This window comes from Lissotriton vulgaris, chromosome 5 (assembly GCF_964263255.1).
Source record: "Lissotriton vulgaris chromosome 5, aLisVul1.2, whole genome shotgun sequence".
NCBI lineage: Eukaryota > Metazoa > Chordata > Amphibia > Caudata > Salamandridae > Lissotriton > Lissotriton vulgaris.
In genome coordinates, this window is record NC_141693.1 from 820,597,421 (window position 1) to 820,618,294 (window position 20,874).

A 20,874-nucleotide genomic window follows, 5' to 3' on the forward strand; every position below is an offset into this window, starting at 1 on the left:
CATCAATAGCAATGCTTCAGTATGGAAACTGTTGCATTGACGCCTGCGTGTGCTGACCCAGACCCTCATTTGTAGCTAGTATTAAACCCAATCTATGATCAATGTTTGGTATTACTCTATCCCCCACTCCTGGAATCCGAGCATACAGAATATTTTGTGCATCTAGCTTGTTGGAGTGCTTACTGGGAAAGCCTTTCGGCATGCGAGTGTCGTTGCGACCAGCATTGACAGCTACCTTGAGGTCTCTGTTTATTCTTATACTTGAATGAGTGATTGCAGCAATAGCAGCAGGGAGGACTGTTGCTATAGCGTCCTCATTGGCCATGAAATTCCCTTCAACGTGAACGCCAACCCTCTAATGACTCATTGTGTGGATAACATGAGCCCATGGCAAGCATCTCATCCAACACGATTGCGGTACAGTGCAGTTGCTAGCGCAAACGCCCACTCTTGCGCATATGAATGTTTGACTGAGTCTGGAACTAATTCAACGAAAGCAGGTAAAATTACCATTCTCCCAGTGGGCATTCCATTATGAACTCGGGTGGCCAATCCTTTTCAGCCAAAAGAATGTTGTAACCATATGTCTGGTCCACCCAAAAGAGATCCTTTGTGTTCTGAGTATGTCCCCCGCCACCTGGAGTGGTATTTTGTATAAATTATGTTGGACACTTACCCCTGTATCAGGTTTTTTCACTGTGATATGCTCATTCAGCGCTACTACCACCAGATAATCTATCTGGCCGCGGAAAATCAATCCAAGGAAATATTCGCTACAGTACACGAGCTCGATGCCTCCGACAGGGTGATTTCTAAAATCCCCCCGTCTCAATCACTCTGTAACTCCCTTAACTCCTTCTTTATTGAGAAGGTAGCTCTCATTAAGGCCAATATCCCTCCTTCATTCCCGACATCGATCACTGTTCACCCTCTCCCCTCTGCCCCACTCCTCACTCAGCTTCCCCCCTTGACACGAGAAACCCTCCTCCCCTTACTGGCCCGGGTAAAATCTGGTTCACCCCAGGACATCGGCCCGGCATTTGCCCTGAAAGAGATCTTTTCTAGCTGCTACTCCCCTCCACTCACATTAATCAATCATTCCCTTAAAACCGGCATCGTCCCAAACGCCCACAAATCGGCAGTTATTATCCCGATCCTGAAAAAGGCAGGTGCCGACCCATCTTTGCCGGCTAACTACCGTCCCATTTCCCTTCTCCCTTACCTGGCGAAGGTCTCAGAGGCTCATGTTACCGGGACTCTGAGCTCCTTTATGGAGTCCACTGGCCGCCTTTCTTCTCGTCAGGCGGGCTTTCGCCCGCTGCACTCAACCGAGAAGGTGGTAGTTTCGGTGATGGACAAACTAAGGGAGGGCATTGACACCTGCCTCCCCCAGGCCCTGGTCCTGTTAGACCTGTCCGCCGCGTTCGACACGGTAGATCATGACATTCTGTTGACCCGTGTCGAGGCGGCGGGCATTGGGGGTACGGCCCATGCCTGGCTCCGGTCCTTTTTAACGGACAGGGAGCAGGCCGTCCATCTGGCAGACTTTGCTGCCCCTCCTCGTAGAGTGACTTGCGGCGTTCCCCAGGGCTCCTCCTTGTCTCCCCTGTTATTTAATTTATACATCTCACCCCTCATTTTTTCTTTACAGCAGATGGAGGTCTCGGTGTTCAATTACGCCGACGACCTCCAACTTATCTTTAACCTCTCCCACTCCCCCACCTCTGCCCAGAATTTCCAGAGGGTGATGCTTTTCATCCAAGATTGGATGAACTGCAACCACCTCAAACTGAACCCCGACAAAACCGAACTGGTTTTGACTGGGAGTGGTTGCAGTCTTTGGTCCCCTTCCTTCTGGCCCCACTCACTTGGTCCCCCTCCCCTCCCGGGTCCCAAGGTCAAAACCCTGGGCATCTTTATTAATTCCCAGCTTTCCCTTCACACGCAGGTTCACTCAGTGGTGTCTTCCTGTTTCTTTTCCCTTCGCACCATTCGTAAGGTTTCCCGTTTTTTTTCTGCTCCCGCCCTTAAGCTCATTCTCATGGCCATGGTGCTATCGCGCCTTGACTACGGGAATGTGGTCTATAATGGCGCCCCAGACTACCTGATCTGCCGGCTTCAATTGATACAAAATCAGGCTGCCCGCCTGATTTACGGTCTCCCTAAATTTCACCATGCCACCCCTCTGTTGCAGTCTCTGCACTGGTTACCGGTGAAGGAGAGGGCTCTTCAAGTTGGGCTGCATCACTTATCAGGCTAGGTCAGGGACTGCCCCCGCTTTCCTTTGTGAAGCTATATCATCTTATCTCCCGGCCAGAGAACCCCGTTCCTCTCACCAGGCCCTCTTGTCAGTTCCCCGCTTCAGGAAGCAGAAGTCCGGGGGGACGAGATTTGTGGTTCTAGCTCCATCTTTTTGGAACCCGCTTCCTTTTGCCCTCAGAGCTTCAACCTCCTATCTGGAATTCCGTAAACACCTCAAGACCTTCCTGTTCTCCAGATCCCTAGCAGTCTAGCTTCCCTCTCTGCCTCTACTGGTCCACCGCCATCTAGCGCCATGAAACCGTCCCGGTATAAGTGCGCTAAATAAATATTTTAAAATTCAAATTCAGGTTCTGGTGAGCTATTGTGATTTCTGCTGCACTGTCCATGCCCACTCCCTGTTCAGAAGCAGAGTCCTCAGTAGTCAGGCATGTCTTATTTTAATTCCTACTACCTTCTTCTTTCTGAATTGAGGGTTAGCAGTCTTTTCTTTGTCCTCTTTAAGGATGTAGCCTGAAATGTGATATGTTTAACTTTTTGGCTTTACACGCTCTTCTGATCTTCACTCTGACCGTCCACCTCTCTCGAACTTGTATTGGATGAATCCTGAAAGGATCAAGAGGAACGTGTATCAGTATCCTGATACCTGTCAGGCTTTCTAATAATCACCGTTTCTTAAGTTATATTTCTTGTCAGTGGTTTCCTGCTGAGGAGTCCCTTCCCGTGATGGTGTTTTATTTGACTTATTTTTTGTTTCTTGTCCCATTTCTTTTTGTAAGAATTGGGTGCTTTGCTTAGGGTTATACTTTTCAGAATTACTTTTAACCTGTGGTTTCCCACGTCTGGCTCAGAAATTACCTCTACCTAGCGTAGCATAGGTTTCTTCGATAATTCTAAGTCATTCCTGCTCCTGCTTTGCAGGAGTGAATTCTCTCAGGCGTTGGTGAATAGCCAATGTTGCTGCGTCTCCTTTTATGTTACTTTACATAATGGTCGATACTGCAGCAAAATTGCCCATCAGTTTAATCCCTAAGTCCAGAGCAGGTCCTGCTCGTACTCATTCTGTACTTGTTTTAGTACCTCAGGTAAAACTGCTATTTAGGGGGTACCATGAGTTCTGGTTTAAACTGCAGCGAAGACTATTCCCCAAGTGGCACAATCTTCCACCGAGGGGGCCATCCCCATTGGCAAGCAAATTGTTAATATTCTATGTTTATCCCGTGGTCCCGTATGGGAAAACCGCTTCATGTTTTCTACTATCCAGAACGGAATTTGCTCCCAATTGGTGGTAACTTTTCCCATAACAGCATTCAGTGTTTGAGGGCTGATATCCATAGCAGCCAATTGAGGTTGTGCTTCCTGAGCCTTCCACGCAGGGTTAACAGTGAGTGTTCACATAATGTACAGCATGAGATTTCTGTACATTTTTACCAGATCTTTGTATAGTGTTGTTATTTCTGCTGCATCTAAATCATTAAGATTAGGATGCGGTGTAAAAGTAGCTAGGACCTGCCAAGTCACTCCTTTACTGAGTGGACTGAGTCTCACATTTTCTATGTTATGGGGAGGGCGTATTTAAACCAATTTATGTGTTCTTGGTAAGTTAACGGAATTTCTATGTCCACATATGGAAAATATTCCTCTGGTGTTTCATCTTCAATGTAAGTGTGAAACAATTTAATGTGAGTATCTGTAGGTGGGAATTTAACCCAAGAGTAGAAGAGCCCTGTCACGCGCTGCGACATCCAGGGCAGAGGAGAGCTGATGCGGCATGATCTGAAGCAGGCACCTAACCTAATAAACCAGGAAGAAGGCCTAATTACCTCTAACTGTGGACTGAATTGTCTCCACATCAGTCAGGCCTTGCTGACCGCTCATCACGGATGATGACATTACAGAGAAGATGCCACAAGGAGCAAATGCCAAGATAAGATAACCCATTACCAGCACATAGACATACGAGCAGTCACTAACCCACGTGGGCAACTGGAGGGACTGCAGTTAGTTACTGGGCACGGTCCCATAGGACACCCGGTTGGGGACAGTATAATTGAGGCTAACTGGTTTCACACTTGAGATAGCTTATATATGCCTTCATTGCAAAAACTGGCCATGGGTCATCTACGGTCAAACAATCCACAGTCAGCGACACACTCGGAAGTGGGTGAGGCATCAGAAGCAGAAAGCAACAGAATCTGAAACCCCCCGCACTTGTAGCTGGCCACTAAAATAGATTCAGTCCTAGGAGCAGTCGAGAAAATAGAAGCAGCATTAGAACCAAATGGTCACGTCCTTGGAGTCCAAAATCGACAAAGTCGCATCTAACTTGACGCTCCTGAGGGTCGACCATCATAAAATAGCTGAGGAAGTCCACGCCAATGAACATGCACTAACTAATATACAACCAACAGTCACATTATGCGGCACACTGTAAGATCTACTGGACCAGGTGAACATCCTGGAAGACAAACTGGAGGACGCAGAAAAACGATCATGTCGCAATAACGTGAGAGTGGTAGGCCTCCCGGAAGGAACGGAGGGACAGGATCTGGTGACCTATGTAGAGCGCTGGTTGAGAGAACTCCTACCAGAGGAGGTATTGTCGCCGAGTTCATGGTGGAGCAAGCACACATGGTACCTGCCCTCAGGTGTCTGCCTGGGGCCAATCCGTGGCTGCTCTTATTCAGAATGCTGAACTACAGGGACAGAGATACCATCTTGACGGAAGCCCACAAACTAGATGACATCAAGTTCCAAAATGCCCAGGGCATGTTGTTTCCTGACTATACAGCTCAGGTACAGAAATGGCGGGGCGCCTTCAGTTCTGTGAAATGCCAGCACCGACAACTAGATATAGACTACTCCCTGCTGTTCCCGACCTGATTGCGAGTGGTGGCAAAAGGCGCCATGGGCCTCTTTGATACACCATCAGATGCTTGGGACTGGTTGGAAGGTGCTGGCCTGGCAATTGAACCTAAACCACCCAATGAACCATCAACATCAAAACGAAGCAGAAGAGGACGTCCCAGGGGAAGGGGTGGAGGCACAGACCGCTGTGCATTGCCATCAGCGGCTATTGACCTAGAGCAAATATTAACAGAAAGACAAGAAGCCCTTCACGTGGGGGCGGCAATCCGAGCCACGACGCATGGTTCCGACCAAGAGGCGGAGTCTGCCAGATCGCAGAGCGAAGATGATTTTACCCCCGTTTGGTCTGGAGACCTGCCGCACCTGCCAGTTGTCCCGCCACAAACATCAGATGATATCATTTGAGTGAACGCAAGAAGACAGAGAGCTGAACTCTAACACACGCTTCACATATGTGGAGGGAGGGTGGTCACCAACCAGACGCTTCATATGATACACGGCACATAAGTAGTGAGCTGTTTCTGGATAGTTCAGGGCAGTATTTGGCCATAATACGGTGCTCCCCCTTGCCTGATGGTGTACACGCTAGCACTAAACCCTATGGGAAACACTACAGCGGTAGACTGACAGCAACAGTACACAGCGCACTACCCCCATAGCCAGACATCAACATATGCAGTAGTTGCCATAGTTGGGCAATATTGTTGGGGGAAACTCCTGTCGCGAGTTCACTCTCATGAAGTTGTGCAAATTGCACTTCAAACCCAAGTTTTTCTTTTGCAACTCCACGGAGCAACAACTTCGCCTGGTCCTCGCGCATACACTTACCGCCCTACGGAGGTAGATACAACCACCCCCCAACATGGGGCATACAAATATCTTCATATCGAACGTGAGAAATAAACATAAACCTGTGCGTAGATATTCCATATACCCCTACTTGCAGCATAGATTTACCAGCATAGCCCTCCTACAAGAAACCCACCTGACATTGAATAGAAGTGGATCGCCCTGCCGGTGCTAGCGAGGGCAAGGGGGTTCTGTATGTAATAGAGGAGGTAGAGGCCAGATATGTGCTATGAAAGGTGGACTAAAAGGCCAAAGCCTCCTCGTTGGATCCGTCAAAGCCCCCAATGTGAAGCAAAATGAATTCCTTCGTAAATCGACAGAGGTCTGGCCCGTTGGAGTGGAATTCCTTGGCTGATAGTTGGCGACTTCAACTCTGTATTGGATGTGACACTAGACAGATCATTCCCACTCCTGACACGCACCACAACAGTATCGAATGCGCAGGCGCTAGTCGTATGGCTGACCCACTGGTCCCTGACTGACATATGGCGTATTCGCAACCCAGATGCTCGTATATAGTCTATTCCCCAGTACATGGCCTACACGTAAGGCTAGATTGCATTGTGGGGTCGCCCACCTTGCTTCCCTTAGTAGGCGAGACTAAATACCTGGGGCGCAGGCACTCCAATCACAACCCCCATCTCTTGCAGCTCAAGTGGGAAGTGGTTCCGATACCTGTTCCCACCTGGTGCCTCCAACCGGTGGCACTGGAGGATCAGGCATTCCGAGCGACCTTGGGGGTTGCGACCACTAAATTCTTTGCGATAAATCACAGGTGACACGCTCCTAGAATGAGATGCTTTTAAAGTAACTATTAGAAGGCGTAGCCTAGGGCTCAACTGCAACATTTGTAAACAACTGAGCTAGTTAATCAGCAGAATAGAACTCAACCTCCTAGGACACATAACCAATGATGTTAAATGCATTGGGGATACTAGGCGAATGGACGAACTGCGCAGTGAACATGTAGAATTACTGGAAAGAATTAGGTGCGACAACTACGTAGCACATTCTGCATGTACACTTGCAACATCAGATAGAGCAGGTCGGATGCTGGCATGGCTGCTGCACCAAGAGCAGGCTCGCCAATCTATACACGCTTTACGTCTCGATGTGGGACACATGCTATACATACAACACGAAATGCATGCAGCAATGATGCAACACTATACATCACTATACAAATCCTCGGGAAGCTGTGATAGAGAGCAGTTGAACAACTTCCTGCATCAATGAGCCTGCCTACTTGACGCTCCAATTACCCCCAACAAAATTTGCAGCGCTGGCGATGGGTAAAACCCCTGGACTAGATGGGCTCCGGACGAATATTATAAGACATACTCTGCAACACTAATCGCGCCTACACAACCTTTACACCATGGCACTAGAAAAGTTGGAACGTCTCATCGATGTGTGAAGCAAGCCTTGTGTCATTACTAAACCCTGACAGGGACCCCACAACCCTAGGCTCCTATCGGCCATTGGCTGTACTGAACGTAGAATACAAGGTACTAGCAAAACTCCTAGAGGACCAACTAGTGCCCATAGTCTCTACCCTAGTCCATGCGGATCACAAAAGGTTTGTGCCCTCTTGTAGCATTCCCTTAAACCTGAGGCTTTTTTTAGCGTTGCTGCATACTCTGCATGTCTCTGGCCACATTCGGGATGATTAATATTAGACCTGGAGAAGGCCTTTGACTCTTTGGAATGGGAATTCTTATTCGCCGCACTAGCCCGATATGGCCTTGGTGAAATGTTAAGCTTCTATATAAGGAGCCGACTTTCCGAGTGAGAATAGGCGCATACATATCTGAGCCAATAATGGTGCTATGGGGAACTAGGCAAGGATGCCTGTTATCCCAGCTCCTCTGCTCCTTAGCCATAAAGCCCTTGGAGGAGTCCAACCACGTTGAAGTGGTCGGGGTGTTCTGCTCGGAAATGGAGTGCACACAATCTCAATGTACGTGGACAATATCCTAATGTATATCAGCAAATCCGATCGATTTCCCCAATCACTAGTGTGCATCCTGGGATACTTTGCTATCTTGTCAGGACTGAGAGTCAATGCGGCAAAGTCATGTTTGTATCCCTTCAACAGCACATGTCGGGACCTGATGTATGTACTTAATGGGGTACGGTTGCAGTGGAAGGCTGTTACTGTTCGCTACCGCGGCATATGAATATATCTACAGCAGGCAGACTTATTGGATGGCAACCTAGGCAGAGCATTGACAGCTGTCTGCTGTCAAGTATCCTTCTGGGGCACACTCCCACTATCCGTGAGAGGCAGGGTGGCTCTCGCTAAAATGGTGATCCTACCATGACTCTTATACTACTTTGCAAACTTGCCCTTATACATCCCTCCCCCATCAGACCCTCGAGATTACAATCAGAGACTTCATCTGGGGTAACTCTCGCCACCTGATTGCCATCAAAGAGCTTTACCTACCTACAGATAGAGGAGGCCTACCGGTAGCAACATGGAATAATATTGTCTTGCGGCACAGCTGCAGTGGGTGGCTAGATGCCTAGCCGACCGCCAACTATGCAACACAGCAGCCACGCAACAGACATGGTCCCTAGCAAAACCTAATAAACCTGTTTCACCCATGTGCAAAGTCAAAAGTGCCAGCGCCTCTGCTGATCAATGTGGCATATAGATGTTACCTCAGGTGCTTATATATCACCGGGAGCACCACAGTATATGCACCCGCTTTACCACTGAGGGACATGCCTAGGGGACATGCCATAAGCACAGCAGCTGAACTGCGCGATCGGTGGGAGGTAAGGATTCAGGACATGGGGAATTTGTACCGGAAGGGCGTTCTAATACCACATGCCACACTAGCTGAGGAAAATGGGCTACGCCCAGGTCAGTTCCTATTGCATCGTTTGCTTCTTGGATCTCTGGCCACTAAATGGGGAGACATAGCAAACGAGCCCCCAACACACCTTACAATCCAGTGCCTGCATGTGATGGGGCACTGTGGACACCTCACGTGGTGGTTTGCCGCTTCCCTTAGACAGCCCGCCTCAATCACACTTGTACCATTGAAGCTCCATTAGGAGGGGGACCTAAACCAACCACTCACATACCCCAAATGGGCCGCTGTATTGGAGGGCCCTGTACGTATCCCCAGGAACATGCGCTTTCACCAGACACAATACTACATCATGCAGAGAGCATATCTCACTCCAGCCAAAATTAACAGATATTTCCATTGTGTCGATGCACCTCCCCTCTCTGTCTCCTTATCGATGCAGACTTTTTACGCATGTTATGGGGGAGCCCTTGTCTTAGAGGAGTGTGGTGGCAGGCACCCTAGCCCGCTGCACATAGTGCGCCATTCCCTTCCAGTGGGAGACTTATATCCTTCATCTCTAGAGCAGAAGTGAAAAACACAAAGTGACGTCCCGCTTCCATGATTTAGAACTAGCAGTAGCTAAGAGACTGATCACTAGGAGATGGAAGGTCACTGAGCCGCCTCGCGTGTTGGCTGGATGCGCTCCCTGTTGACGGGGCGAAAGTGGAGATCGTTGCGCTACACTGGGAGGACACATTGGGCACATGTATGACCCCAATTGCTACAAGCTGGGATATAATATTGTCTGAGCTACAAAACACTCATAACGCCGAGATACACATGCCAGCCTCGAATGACAGTGGCACCTCCAAGTGTATGCTGGGGAGGAATATGGGGCCTGATACGGATGTAGTCGAGGGTTTATGGCTGGAGGGCACGCTCAATCAACACCTGAAGCGGGTTTCAGAGCATACACTAAAATAACCTAACTCACAAAAAGCAGAGGGGATGTATAGACATGGGGGACCAGGAAACGCTCCAGTTCGACTCACAACTACCTGTTATGTTTTTACTTTGTCCTGTTTCATTATCGCCTGCCTCTCCTGGTAACAGACTTCCACACAGTCGACACTCACTGAAATAACACATAGGTTGCACTTAGTTGTGAAGGGACTTCAGATAGCACTAGAAGTCAACATGTGAGGTGTTAATAAGTTTGGCATGAACATGTGATTGCCATCGCCAGAAATGTGTACATGCCCTGGTTGTTTTGTACCAATATATACTGCTTATCAATGTAACACACCAATATTGGCTGATGCAGAATGTGATTTATACTGTGTATGTCTGTGTTGTTAATTGAAAATCAATATAACCGATTCAAAAATTCATTCCTAGCACACCACATTGTTGAATAATAATCATCACACCTCTGTGCTCTATACCTATAGCATCTGCTTTCACAGTGCCCTGGCAGGTCTTTTACTTTAAGCACCTCTAGGCGCCGCCGACCCATCATTATCACCACATTTGAGACACTTCTAGCCTCATATTTATTTAACACATGCCTCCCTTCTTGCTGTTCATTATCAGCATATTTGGGGGCACTCCTAGCTCTATAGAAGCAACCACAGCAGGCACTGCAAACCTCCAACTAACGGCAAAGGCAAGTACTACCGACACTTCACTGTCAGCTACCAAGAGATACTGCTGGCCCTTTACTTAAACATTCCTGGAGGACCCCTAACCATATGCTATCTGCACACCTAGGGCACTGCTCTTGGATACACTTTCATCCATTATCTCCGGATTCCCAGCACTGCTGTTCCTGCCTAGTGTCAGCATAGAGCGTCCAGGCTCGGCATTGCCAATGTACTGCCTGCTCCTCACTAATCGGTACAAAAGGGGGTGGTGATGGACGGAGCATCTGAACCAATCAAACACTCACACCCAATCAACAGATCTAGGTTTAATCCATCACTGTTCTTTAGCCCACTCTGCCACCCCAGTTCAGACATGGCCATATGCAAATCAGTCTGACCCTGTGCCTCATGGAAACAGTACAGCCCGAACTGCCAAGCCATGTCTTCCCTGGACCGGAATCAAGCTTCCCAGGACCGGTTTCTGGCATTACAGCCGTCTTCAGCCGGGCTTGCTTGACTCCAGTGGCAAAGTGAGCAAGGGACTCACGTCTGAGCATACCCTGCCAACTTAGGGCGAACAAAGAAAAACCAAAGGTGATGATGGACAGAGCGTTGACAATACAAACACTCACCCCCAGTCAACTGATCTGGGTTTAATCCATCACCGTTCTTTAGCTCACTCCGCCACCCCAGTTCAGACATGGCCATATGCAAATCGGTCTGACCCTGTTCCTCATGGGAACAGTCCAGCCCGAACTGCCAAGCCATGTCTTCCCTGGACCGGAAACAAGCTTCCTAGGACCGGTTTCTGGCATTACAGCCGTCTTCAGCCAGGCTTGCTTGAATCCAGTGGCAAAGTGAGCAAGGGACTCACGTCTGAGCATACCCTGCCAACAAAGCGCTTTGTTCGCCATAAGTTGGCAAGGTATGCTCAGACGTGAGTCCCTTGCCTTAACCATTCTTAGCCACTCAGCAGCACCAGCGTTTGCTGTGCTACATATCAGACTAATTTCTCTCTTTTTTGTGTTAAACAGCTCCTGAATTTTCTGCAAGAATTTTCCCAACAAACCATATCGAAAACACATGAAATAGAAAAGCAGTTGGATGGTCTGATTCGAGATACGAAAACCACGAATTGTCGCCTCCATAATGTCTTCAATGACTTTCTTATGCTGTCAAATACACAGTTCATAGAGAACGTAAGTATACAAGATTGTGCAAGGATTTGGGCGTTAGTATACTACCTGTCTGCGGGCAAATAAATTAATGATGTGGTCAGTTAAAGGCCTTAGCTTTTTGTGCACAACCTGGCTTAACAGGCCTGCTTTATAAGATGGCTGACATTATTCTGCTTTCATAAAATCAGTCACCCAAGGATAGTTGTCTAAACAAATGGTATCGTTGATTTTCAGAGTTTTTATTTCAGTTTATAACCATGGCCTCTGGAGTTAGTCAGCAATGGAAGACTGCTATTGTGGCAGAATTGACTAAATCATGCAACAAAGAAAAGGCAAATGATGGAGCAATAAAAATCAAAGTATGTGGCATATATGCAATTAAACACACACAGTATGCAGCACTTACTGTGGCATTATTACCTAACTCTTCTGACACCTCAACTGTTACTGATACAGATGGGATCTCAATGCCTTAGAAACTATCTAGGTTTCTTAAGATACAAAACTTTACCGTCATGAAGTTGCCATTTTAAATTTTGTCTGCACTATACTTTGTACTTCCAAGCGCAAAGTAATCAGTTTGACATAAATGGAATGTTCCAGTCACCAGAAAACCCACCTACCTGTATACACTCCCTCATAATGCCATTTAATGGTGGGTCCGAATGTTTGCAAGTTACTTTTCTTTGATGAAGTCTTTCCGGTCACAAGGTAAGTTGACTCCTCCTTTCTCTGATAGTGCACATGGGCATCGACTCCATTGTTAGAATGTTTTTTTTTTTCCACAATCTGGTTCGGATGTGTATTGCTGAGCTCCGGTTCGAAACCGTTCCTCTTGTTTCCCTCGGTGGCAATCCACTCTCCCCTTGACGGTATTATTTTGTATGCATTTCCACTTCTCCTCGTATCGTTTTGATCAACAAATCCTTGACTTTCGATTAAAAAAACTTTGTGTCCGGCCTTCGTGCCTTACCACGTCGGTCCAGCCTTCTGTCGATGGAACTGTCTCCTTTTAAATTCTGTCCTCTGTGCCACGCCAAGTACCCTCGCACAGACTCACATCAAGTGTGTAATTGTGCTGGTCTCCGGAGCACAAGGAAGAAGACTGTGACGCTTGTAAATTGTTTTGGTCCAAAAAGATTCTTCGCGATCCTTGAGCTTGACGTCATAAAATGCAACACCAAAGTATAGGACACACTCCGGATATCTTCAGTGGAGAGTCAAAGCATGAGGAGGTTGAGGCGTCAGCGCCAGAAGAAGATGAGACCTTCTCCATTCCAGACTCTGGTTCGGAGCTCGAGATAGATCCGGAGTCCGAAGACATGCCTCTGGGGCCAGGTGCCATGAGTACCGAAGACCCCTTTCCCCCTATACTCATGCCTAAAAAACCCAAGGCTACAGCACCACCTCTGCCTTCTGGCCAAGGTTGGCACCTAGACGATGTTTCCAACGCCCTGCCTTCCTGCTCAGCACCAAAACACATAGTCAAGCCTTCCAGCTCGGGACCGAGTAGGCCGAAATCCTCTTCAGATCCTCAACCTTCTGGTTCGAAGAACAAAACCAGCTTCAAGCCAAAACCATCTATGCCGAAACAAAAGCATTCTTCGGAGTTGAAATCTTCCGCTCACAAAAGCAAACTCATCTCAGCACCCAAACCTTTGATGCAAAAACATTAAAAGAGATTCTCTCTGAGGCTTCTGCCCCAAATGTAGACATTGTTCATCCCAAATTGGACCCCAAACAGTAGACCATTTATATCAACCCTGATACAGGACATATTCATGCTAAATCTCCATCTAAACACAAGCTTCCTTCTAAAGACTCTCACTATGTTTTCTTTTAAGAAGACAAAAGACATGGCTAACAGCCCTGCTCATCTTGCCCAGCCATCCCCTCCACCTCTACCCTCTTCTCTACATTTAGATCCTCTACACATCACACCTCCGGGATCCCCACTTTCACAGCCTGAAGGGGATGATCTTGACGAGGAAGATGTTCAATTACCTGTAGACCCATGGAACGATTACACCATTGACCCTCCATTAGACACTGATCCAGACCATTACCCTGCAAAGCCATCGCCGCCTGCTGATAATATGGCTTATCAAGAAGTCATTGCTAGAGTAGCAGAGTACCATGGGGTAGCATTACATAAAGAGTCATTCGAAACACTTGGGTCTACACACAGGTCAAGTAAGACACTCCTTATGCTGAAGGGCATGATGAGGCATACAAATGACATCTTCAAAGACCCTGCACGAGCATGCATTCTGACTCCTAGAGTCAATAAAAAATATAAACCTTGAACGTCTGGCCCTATCTTTATGAAAGGTCAACTGCCTCTTGACTCCTTGGTAGTCTCTAATGCCGCAAAAGAGCTAACTCTAAATCTCTGGTGCTGCACCATCCCCAGACAAAGAATCTATGCTCATAGATTCCTCAGGAAAGCATGTAGCTGCTCATGCCGCCAATCATTGGTGAATCGCAAATACACAGGGCCTACTAGCTAGGTATGACAGGGCACACTGGGATGAAATGAAGCAACTGCTCCAATATCTCCCAGAAGAACTTAAGGCTGAAGCTCAAGAATTGGTTCAGGAGGGCAAGCTAATTTTCAACTCTTCAATTAGGTGGGCTCTAGACGCTGCTGATACCGCAGCTAGAGAGGTCAATACCAGCATTCTCCTTAGAAAGCATGCATGGTTTAGGATTTCTGGGTTTAAACCCGAAGTTCAACAATTTGTCCTAAACACCCCCTTTGACAAGGAACATCTTTTTGGTCCAGAAGTCGATCAGGCTCTTGAAAGATGAAAAAAGACACTGAAATGTCAAAGTCCATGGGAACACTTCAGTCTCCTTCGAATAGAGGCTCATTCTGTTGCTCCTTTTATCGGGCAATGTCTAAAACCATATCTTCAGACCCGATGATTTCTCTTACAAAGGCAACAACCAATCCTCTTCCTTTAAAGGTTTCTATAGAGCAGGATATAGAGGCAACAACCCCAAGGGTAGGGGTAGGGGCGCCACACCCCATAACACCCCTTCTCCCAATAAGCACGACTTGCCCACACTTCCCACCGATTACTTAATACCTGTGGGGGAAGACTTCAACAGTTTCTCCCCATTTGGCAACTCATAACAACTGACAGATGGGTAATCGGCCTTATCCCACATGGTTATTGCCTGGAGCTTACTACCAATCCTCCAAACATTCCACCTCACTCTCACAAACTGTCGCCAGACCACTTACAATTACTTAAACAAGAAGTGCAATCGCTCTTACTAAAGGGTGCCATAGAACCAGTTCCATTACTGTACCAAGGTTCAGGGGTTTACTCTCTCTATTTTTTAATTGCCAAAAAGGATGGCTCCTTAAGACCAATTCTTGATCTTAGAATGTTAAACCAATACATACTGTCAGAGCACTGCCATATGTTAACGCATCAACAAGTGCTTCCACTTATACAGCAATGCGATGTTATGTTCACACTAGACTTAACACCTTGGCTGCTAGGGACATTATCCTGGTGTGCTGGGCCCCTATGAAAATGGGTGTGGTCGTGACGGAACCATTCCGTCATCAGCACAGCCCAACCGTGACTGATGACGGAATGGTTCCGTCACAAGCATCAAAGGGGTTAAAAGACACATACTTTCACATTCCAATTCACCCAGCTCATCCCAATACCTCAGATTTGTAATGGCAGGCACATATTACCAGTTCGAAGTAACTACTGCTCCCATAGTCTTTACCTAATGCCTCGCAGTAGTGACAGCTCATCTCAGAAGACAACACATTCATGTCTTCCCATACCTAGATGACTGGCTCATCAAAGCCAGCACTTATCACAAATATCTGCACACACTCTTCAGCAGAAGGAGGCAGCAAATACACGAGTGGGAACGTCATCTCCAAGTTCTCCTTCCATACTTTCAACAATGGGGATTTTCACAAATAGATCTATTCACCACAGTAGACAACGCAAAATGCCCAAACTTCGCCTCCAGGTTCCCATCTCTGTGGATGAATTGGTCACAGATATTTGCCTACGCTTTTCCGCCTGTCCCACTCCTTCCGTTTTTGGTTCGGAAACTCAAGCAAACATCCCTCACACTGATTTTGGTAACTCCCATATGGGCCTGCAACCTGTGGTAAACCATCCTGTTGGAGCTGTCGGTAGTTCCACATCAGAAGCAGTATCTCATCTCCCAGTCTTCTCACTCACAACCGTGGAGAAATCGTGTTTCCAAATCCCAAGGGGTTCAATTTAGCCATCTGGCTCCTGAAATCAGAGTTTGGATATCTAAACTTGCCACCAGACCGTATGGCTATTCTGAAGGAAGCAAGACAGCCTACCACTAGAGCTTGTTATGCAGCAAATTGGAAATGATTTGTAGTCTATTGTAACAACAACATTAATCCTCCTAGATGCTTCTGTTCAAAACATTATTTGTTACCTTTCGCACCTATAGCAAACTGGTCTAGCTTACACTTCTATTTGATTGCACCTTGCAGCAATAGCTGTGTATTTGCAGAACAGACATCATTTATCCTTGTTCAAAGTTCCTGTTATTAAAGCCTTTATGGAAGGCTTAAAGAGAGGCATACCACCTAGATACCTCTGGCACCAAGTCTGGAATATTAACATTGTTCTTACAAGACTTATGAGTCCACCCTTTGCGTCATTACACAACTGTCTGTTACAGTTTCTCTCATGGAAGGTTGCCTTTCCCATTGCAATCACCTCATTAAGGAAAAGTTGGTGAGCTGCAGGCATTAACCGTAGAAGAACCCTTCTTTCAGCTTCATAAAGATAGGGTAGTTCTTCCCACCAGCCCAAAGTTCCTCCCTAAAGTAGTTTCTGCTTTTCATATTAAACAATCGGTTGCGTTACCTGTCTTCTTTCCTCAGCCCGATTCAGTAGCAGAAAGAGCTCTTCACACACTTGATGTCAGAAGAGCACTATTGTACTATATTGAAAGGACAAAGGATTTTCGTAAAAAAGAAGCAACTGTTTGTTACATATGCTCCCCCTCACAAGGGAAATACTATGTCTAAATTTGGCATTTCAAGATGGATTGTTGAATGTATTCAGACGTGCTATGCTAAAGCTAAGAGAACTTTATCTATACCTCCTAGAGCTCATTCCACTCACAACATAGGAGCAACTATGGCCTTTTTAGATAACATTCCCATAGTTTACATCTGTAAGGCAGCAACATGGTCTACACCACATACATTTACCAAACACTATTGTGTGGATGGGTTAGCACATCAACAAATCATTGTAGGCCAATCCGTGCTAAAGACACTGTTCCAGACAACTGCAACATCTACTGGTTAGCCACCGCTTTGGGAGATAAGTGCTTTATAGTCTATGCAAAGCATGTGTATCTACAGCACACATGCCTCAAACAAATTGTTACTTACCCAGTAAGCATCTGTTCTTGCCATATAGAACTGTACATTCACATACGCCCTCCCATCTCCACAGGCACCTGCATTTGTTGCAGTTCTCACTATCTACATTACATACACATGGACATCGCTATACTATACTCACTTACTCCATTCTCATCCTCTTACTGGAAAACAATCTAACAATGTAGTTGATGCCCTTGCGCACTATCACCGAAAGGTGTCACCTTACCTTGTGACTGGAATGACTTCCTCGAAGAAAAACAACGTGCAAACATCCGGACCCAACACTAGATGGCAGGAGTATGCAAAGCATGTGGATCTACAACTCCACATGCCAAGTACAGATGCTTACTGGGTAAGTACATAATCCTTTTTTTTCCAATTTAGCTACCGGTCCGAGTTTGATCAATAACTTAAAAGAAAAAAATGAGGGCAGATACAGCACTGGAACGTGGGTAGGGGGAAGCAACACAGGTGGTGGTGGGGTGAAGCAACAAGCAGGGGTGCCGGCGAGGGGAAACAACCCAGGGGTCTCACGGCTGAAGGAAGCAGCATGGAGAGCATAGGTGTGAGAAAGGACGCGAAGAGAGAGCAGATTGGTGCACTGGGGAGAGAGCAACATGGAGCTAGCAGGGAGAAACACATGGGTGAGAAAGGTACACGGATGGAGTGGCGTAGAAGCACACGGACGGAGTGGCGTAGAAGCACACGGACTACAGAGCAGCACTCAAGGGGGGAGAAAAGTGCATGATGGAGACAGCTGGAAAGCACAAGCACTCCCGGGAGTGCTTAAGCAAAAAGAAAAAAGTAGCGACTGAAAAGCAGAGCAGTGGAAGGATACAAGTTTGCATCCATTCTCCAGGGTAGTAACAAACACAAGAAGAGGATGGAAAGACCACACAAGCAAGTAAATCAGTGACAATGAAACCAAGCAATGGTAATAAATGGGCAGGTTCTTAGGCCACTATAAGCTGACAATGTGTTTCACAACAGGCTGCTGTCTAGAAGGCGAGGCCTAAAAAAGCATATCTTGTTGATTTGGAGCAGCCCACTTACGTTTGGGATTTTTTAAATGTCATAACAGGGCATCTGAAAGCACACTTAACAATTAATAAACTACCCTACAGAACAGACATTCTTTATACATTAACCCCTTCACTAGGGCAGGCCTGGAAACCAGAAGTAGCCCGGGCATATGTTCAAATCATCCCACTCGTTCCCGTCTCTTTCTTTCTATTAATATTCACTCTCTCTCTTCATCTCTCTTCCCTTCCCTTTCTTTTTCTTTCTCTTCCTATTGCTCTCCTCCTCTGTTCTACATTTGCCCTCTGTGCCTGCTGCGCAAAATCCAGGGGGATAGTTATCTCAACAATAATGGAAACCCACTAGAGTTGCTTCATCTTGTTTTTGTTTATGACCATCGGAACCAAGCCATGTGGTGTGGAGGGTATGGGAAAGCAGATGATGTGACCAAAAGTTGACTCCCATGCTGAGTGAGAAAACATACTACACCCTCAGCCTAGGGAAGGTGGTTACTGTTGGTGATGGCAGTGTAATTCTGGTCCCGGGGACAGCCCTTTTTAAGCAGTATCTTTGAGGGGGATCTGCCTACTGGTGCTTCCAAGCAAAATGTCTGTCCATCCCCCATAACTGGGGTCAATTGGATGCATCATGTCTGGCACATCTACTAAGTGAGTGTGAGGTGGGTTGTGGGTCCTCCAGAAGAAGTGTCCATCCTGACAAGATGGTGGTTTTGATTGCGTAAAATGGATATGCGTTCTCCCCAAAACATGTACAACCTGGTATGTGGTGGCATGTCTTCAACCAAATCCTTTGTCTAAGGTACGTTTCCCTTGCCCATTCCCAGTTCCAGTCTTGTTACTGTCACCCATGGCAACAGGAAAAGATATTGGGCTTTGTCTAGAAGCTAACTACATCCCAGGTGGCACCAGTTACATCTGGTCTCTCTAGTCTGTTGTGTAACTCTGGGCATAGAAGCCCTCAAAATGTGTCCAGCAACAGGAGGAGGTTCTACTTCAGGTACATAGGGGCTGTTGAATGTTGCAGTACCTGTGGTTGATTTGCGCTTCTTGCCTTGCCCTCTAGACCTATCCAAGTACCTGCCTCTTTTTCCTACACTAGTTTCTTCATTGTTGTTTTGGCAAAAAGGAGGCCTGCACAGCATTGTGGGAGAGAAAACATCAGAGCAGGAATATACTCTCTCCTGCATTACTTCTCTTCCTCCACTCTTCGTCTCTGGTGACTCATGTACATTGTATACTTTTTCACTGTCTCCTCTGACTTCTTCTTATCATGATACATCTGTTCTTCAACTTAAAGAAAGTTTTAATGTTATTGTTATGTAAATTCTACAGTTTTATTGGCTGGAAAACCTATATATAGCATTTATTGTGCAAGAACTAGCTTGAATGTGCACATATCTATTGTTTATCCCTCAGTTCTCTCTAGTAGTCTTTCTATAGGCAGGCCCCTAAAGATTTATAGCATTTCCATGCCATTATCAGTTTCTTGAAATTCAGCAATAGTGAATTATTGACTTTTCAAATAATTTGTTTATAAGTCTACATTTCTCGGTATACGTAAATATGTAATTGTGTGAGTGCAATGTTTGTGGATGGTTTGGGCATTTGATGATAGATGTAATGGAGATGTTCATGGCTGTGGGTTTATAAATGTGGCTGTAATTGTTTGTTGGGGTGCGGGGTGTGTGGGCGTATACTGGTGTTTGCGTATACATATAATGGAAGATGTTCGGTCATATGTAATGTTTTGTGAGTGGCCATATGATGGTGGGTGGACACATGAATGAGTTGGTTGATAGGCATGTTAAGGTAGGGACAAATGCACATTTGTGAGGAGCTTACTATCTCATTCTGGATGAACTGAGGATGAACAATTGATGTAAATGACAGTAGTTCTCAATTACCACTAACGCTCTTTTGACCTAGGGACATCACCTTACCCCCTTGGGGACATTGGGAACGAATTTTCTATTCAGCTGAGTTCTGTATTTTATTCTCATTCTTACATGTTGAGAACATTGCCAAATAATATTAACTGTCTAAAGGTTATAGCAGTTCTGTAGTAGGGGATCTCTGTGTATAGTCCTAATCTAGTGAATAGTCCCGCCCATGTGCGTGGATCCCGGCAATCAAAAATAATCTCTTAAATTGTCAAATCATGCAGAAACTGCAAAGACACTTAAGAGAGAATTTAAAGACAAATAATGCAGCCTATATACACAGTACACAGGCTACACTGTCCAGTACTTCAACTAGAAATTCCACCAAACAACACCACACACAACACAGCCTGCCCAGTTTCTACCATAGAGAAACTTGCCTCCACCAGTAAAAGACTCTGGAATCATAGAGAGGAAGGCATGGACAGACAAGCCCCATAGGCTGCCATTATGTGGCTTAAATAGAATAATGTGCCTTTAAGAGAACTTTCTCCCAGTATCCCAGAATGCATAGCAGGTCCCTCTTACTTTCAGTTCTTTTTGAAGGCGTAGCACGCCAGACCTGTAGCATTCCTTACATGAAGAATTATCTCCACCGGGGAGGAAGGCGGGCGCTTATGACTATAACAGACATACCCCTACTACAGAACTGGTGTTACAGGACAGAAACTACTCCTTCTGTAGTAGGGATCTCTGTGTAAAGTCATAATCTAGTAAATAGAATGGCAAGCCCATCCCCACACTAAAGTGGCGGTGGAGAAAGAAATTAACACTACTATTGTGCGAACAAATTCCGCAGCGAAGCCTGTCCAACCTGAGCATCTGCCCTGGCATCAGTGTCCAGACAGTAATGCTTAGCAAAGGTATG

The 20,874-nt window shown here is 46.4% G+C and overlaps 1 protein-coding gene across 3 annotated transcripts in view; it reads left to right on the forward strand.

The window, feature by feature from the left end:
- Positions 1 to 20,874, forward strand: part of LOC147711647 (WASH complex subunit 2-like) — a 735,247-nt gene that overhangs the window by 22,430 nt on the left and 691,943 nt on the right. For all 3 annotated transcript variants that reach the window (XM_086922303.1, XM_086922305.1, XM_086922304.1), the window contains exon 2: positions 11,458 to 11,622. In XM_086922303.1, coding sequence (XP_086778429.1) covers positions 11,458 to 11,622 — 165 coding nt within the window. The remainder of the gene's footprint in view (positions 1 to 11,457; positions 11,623 to 20,874) is intronic.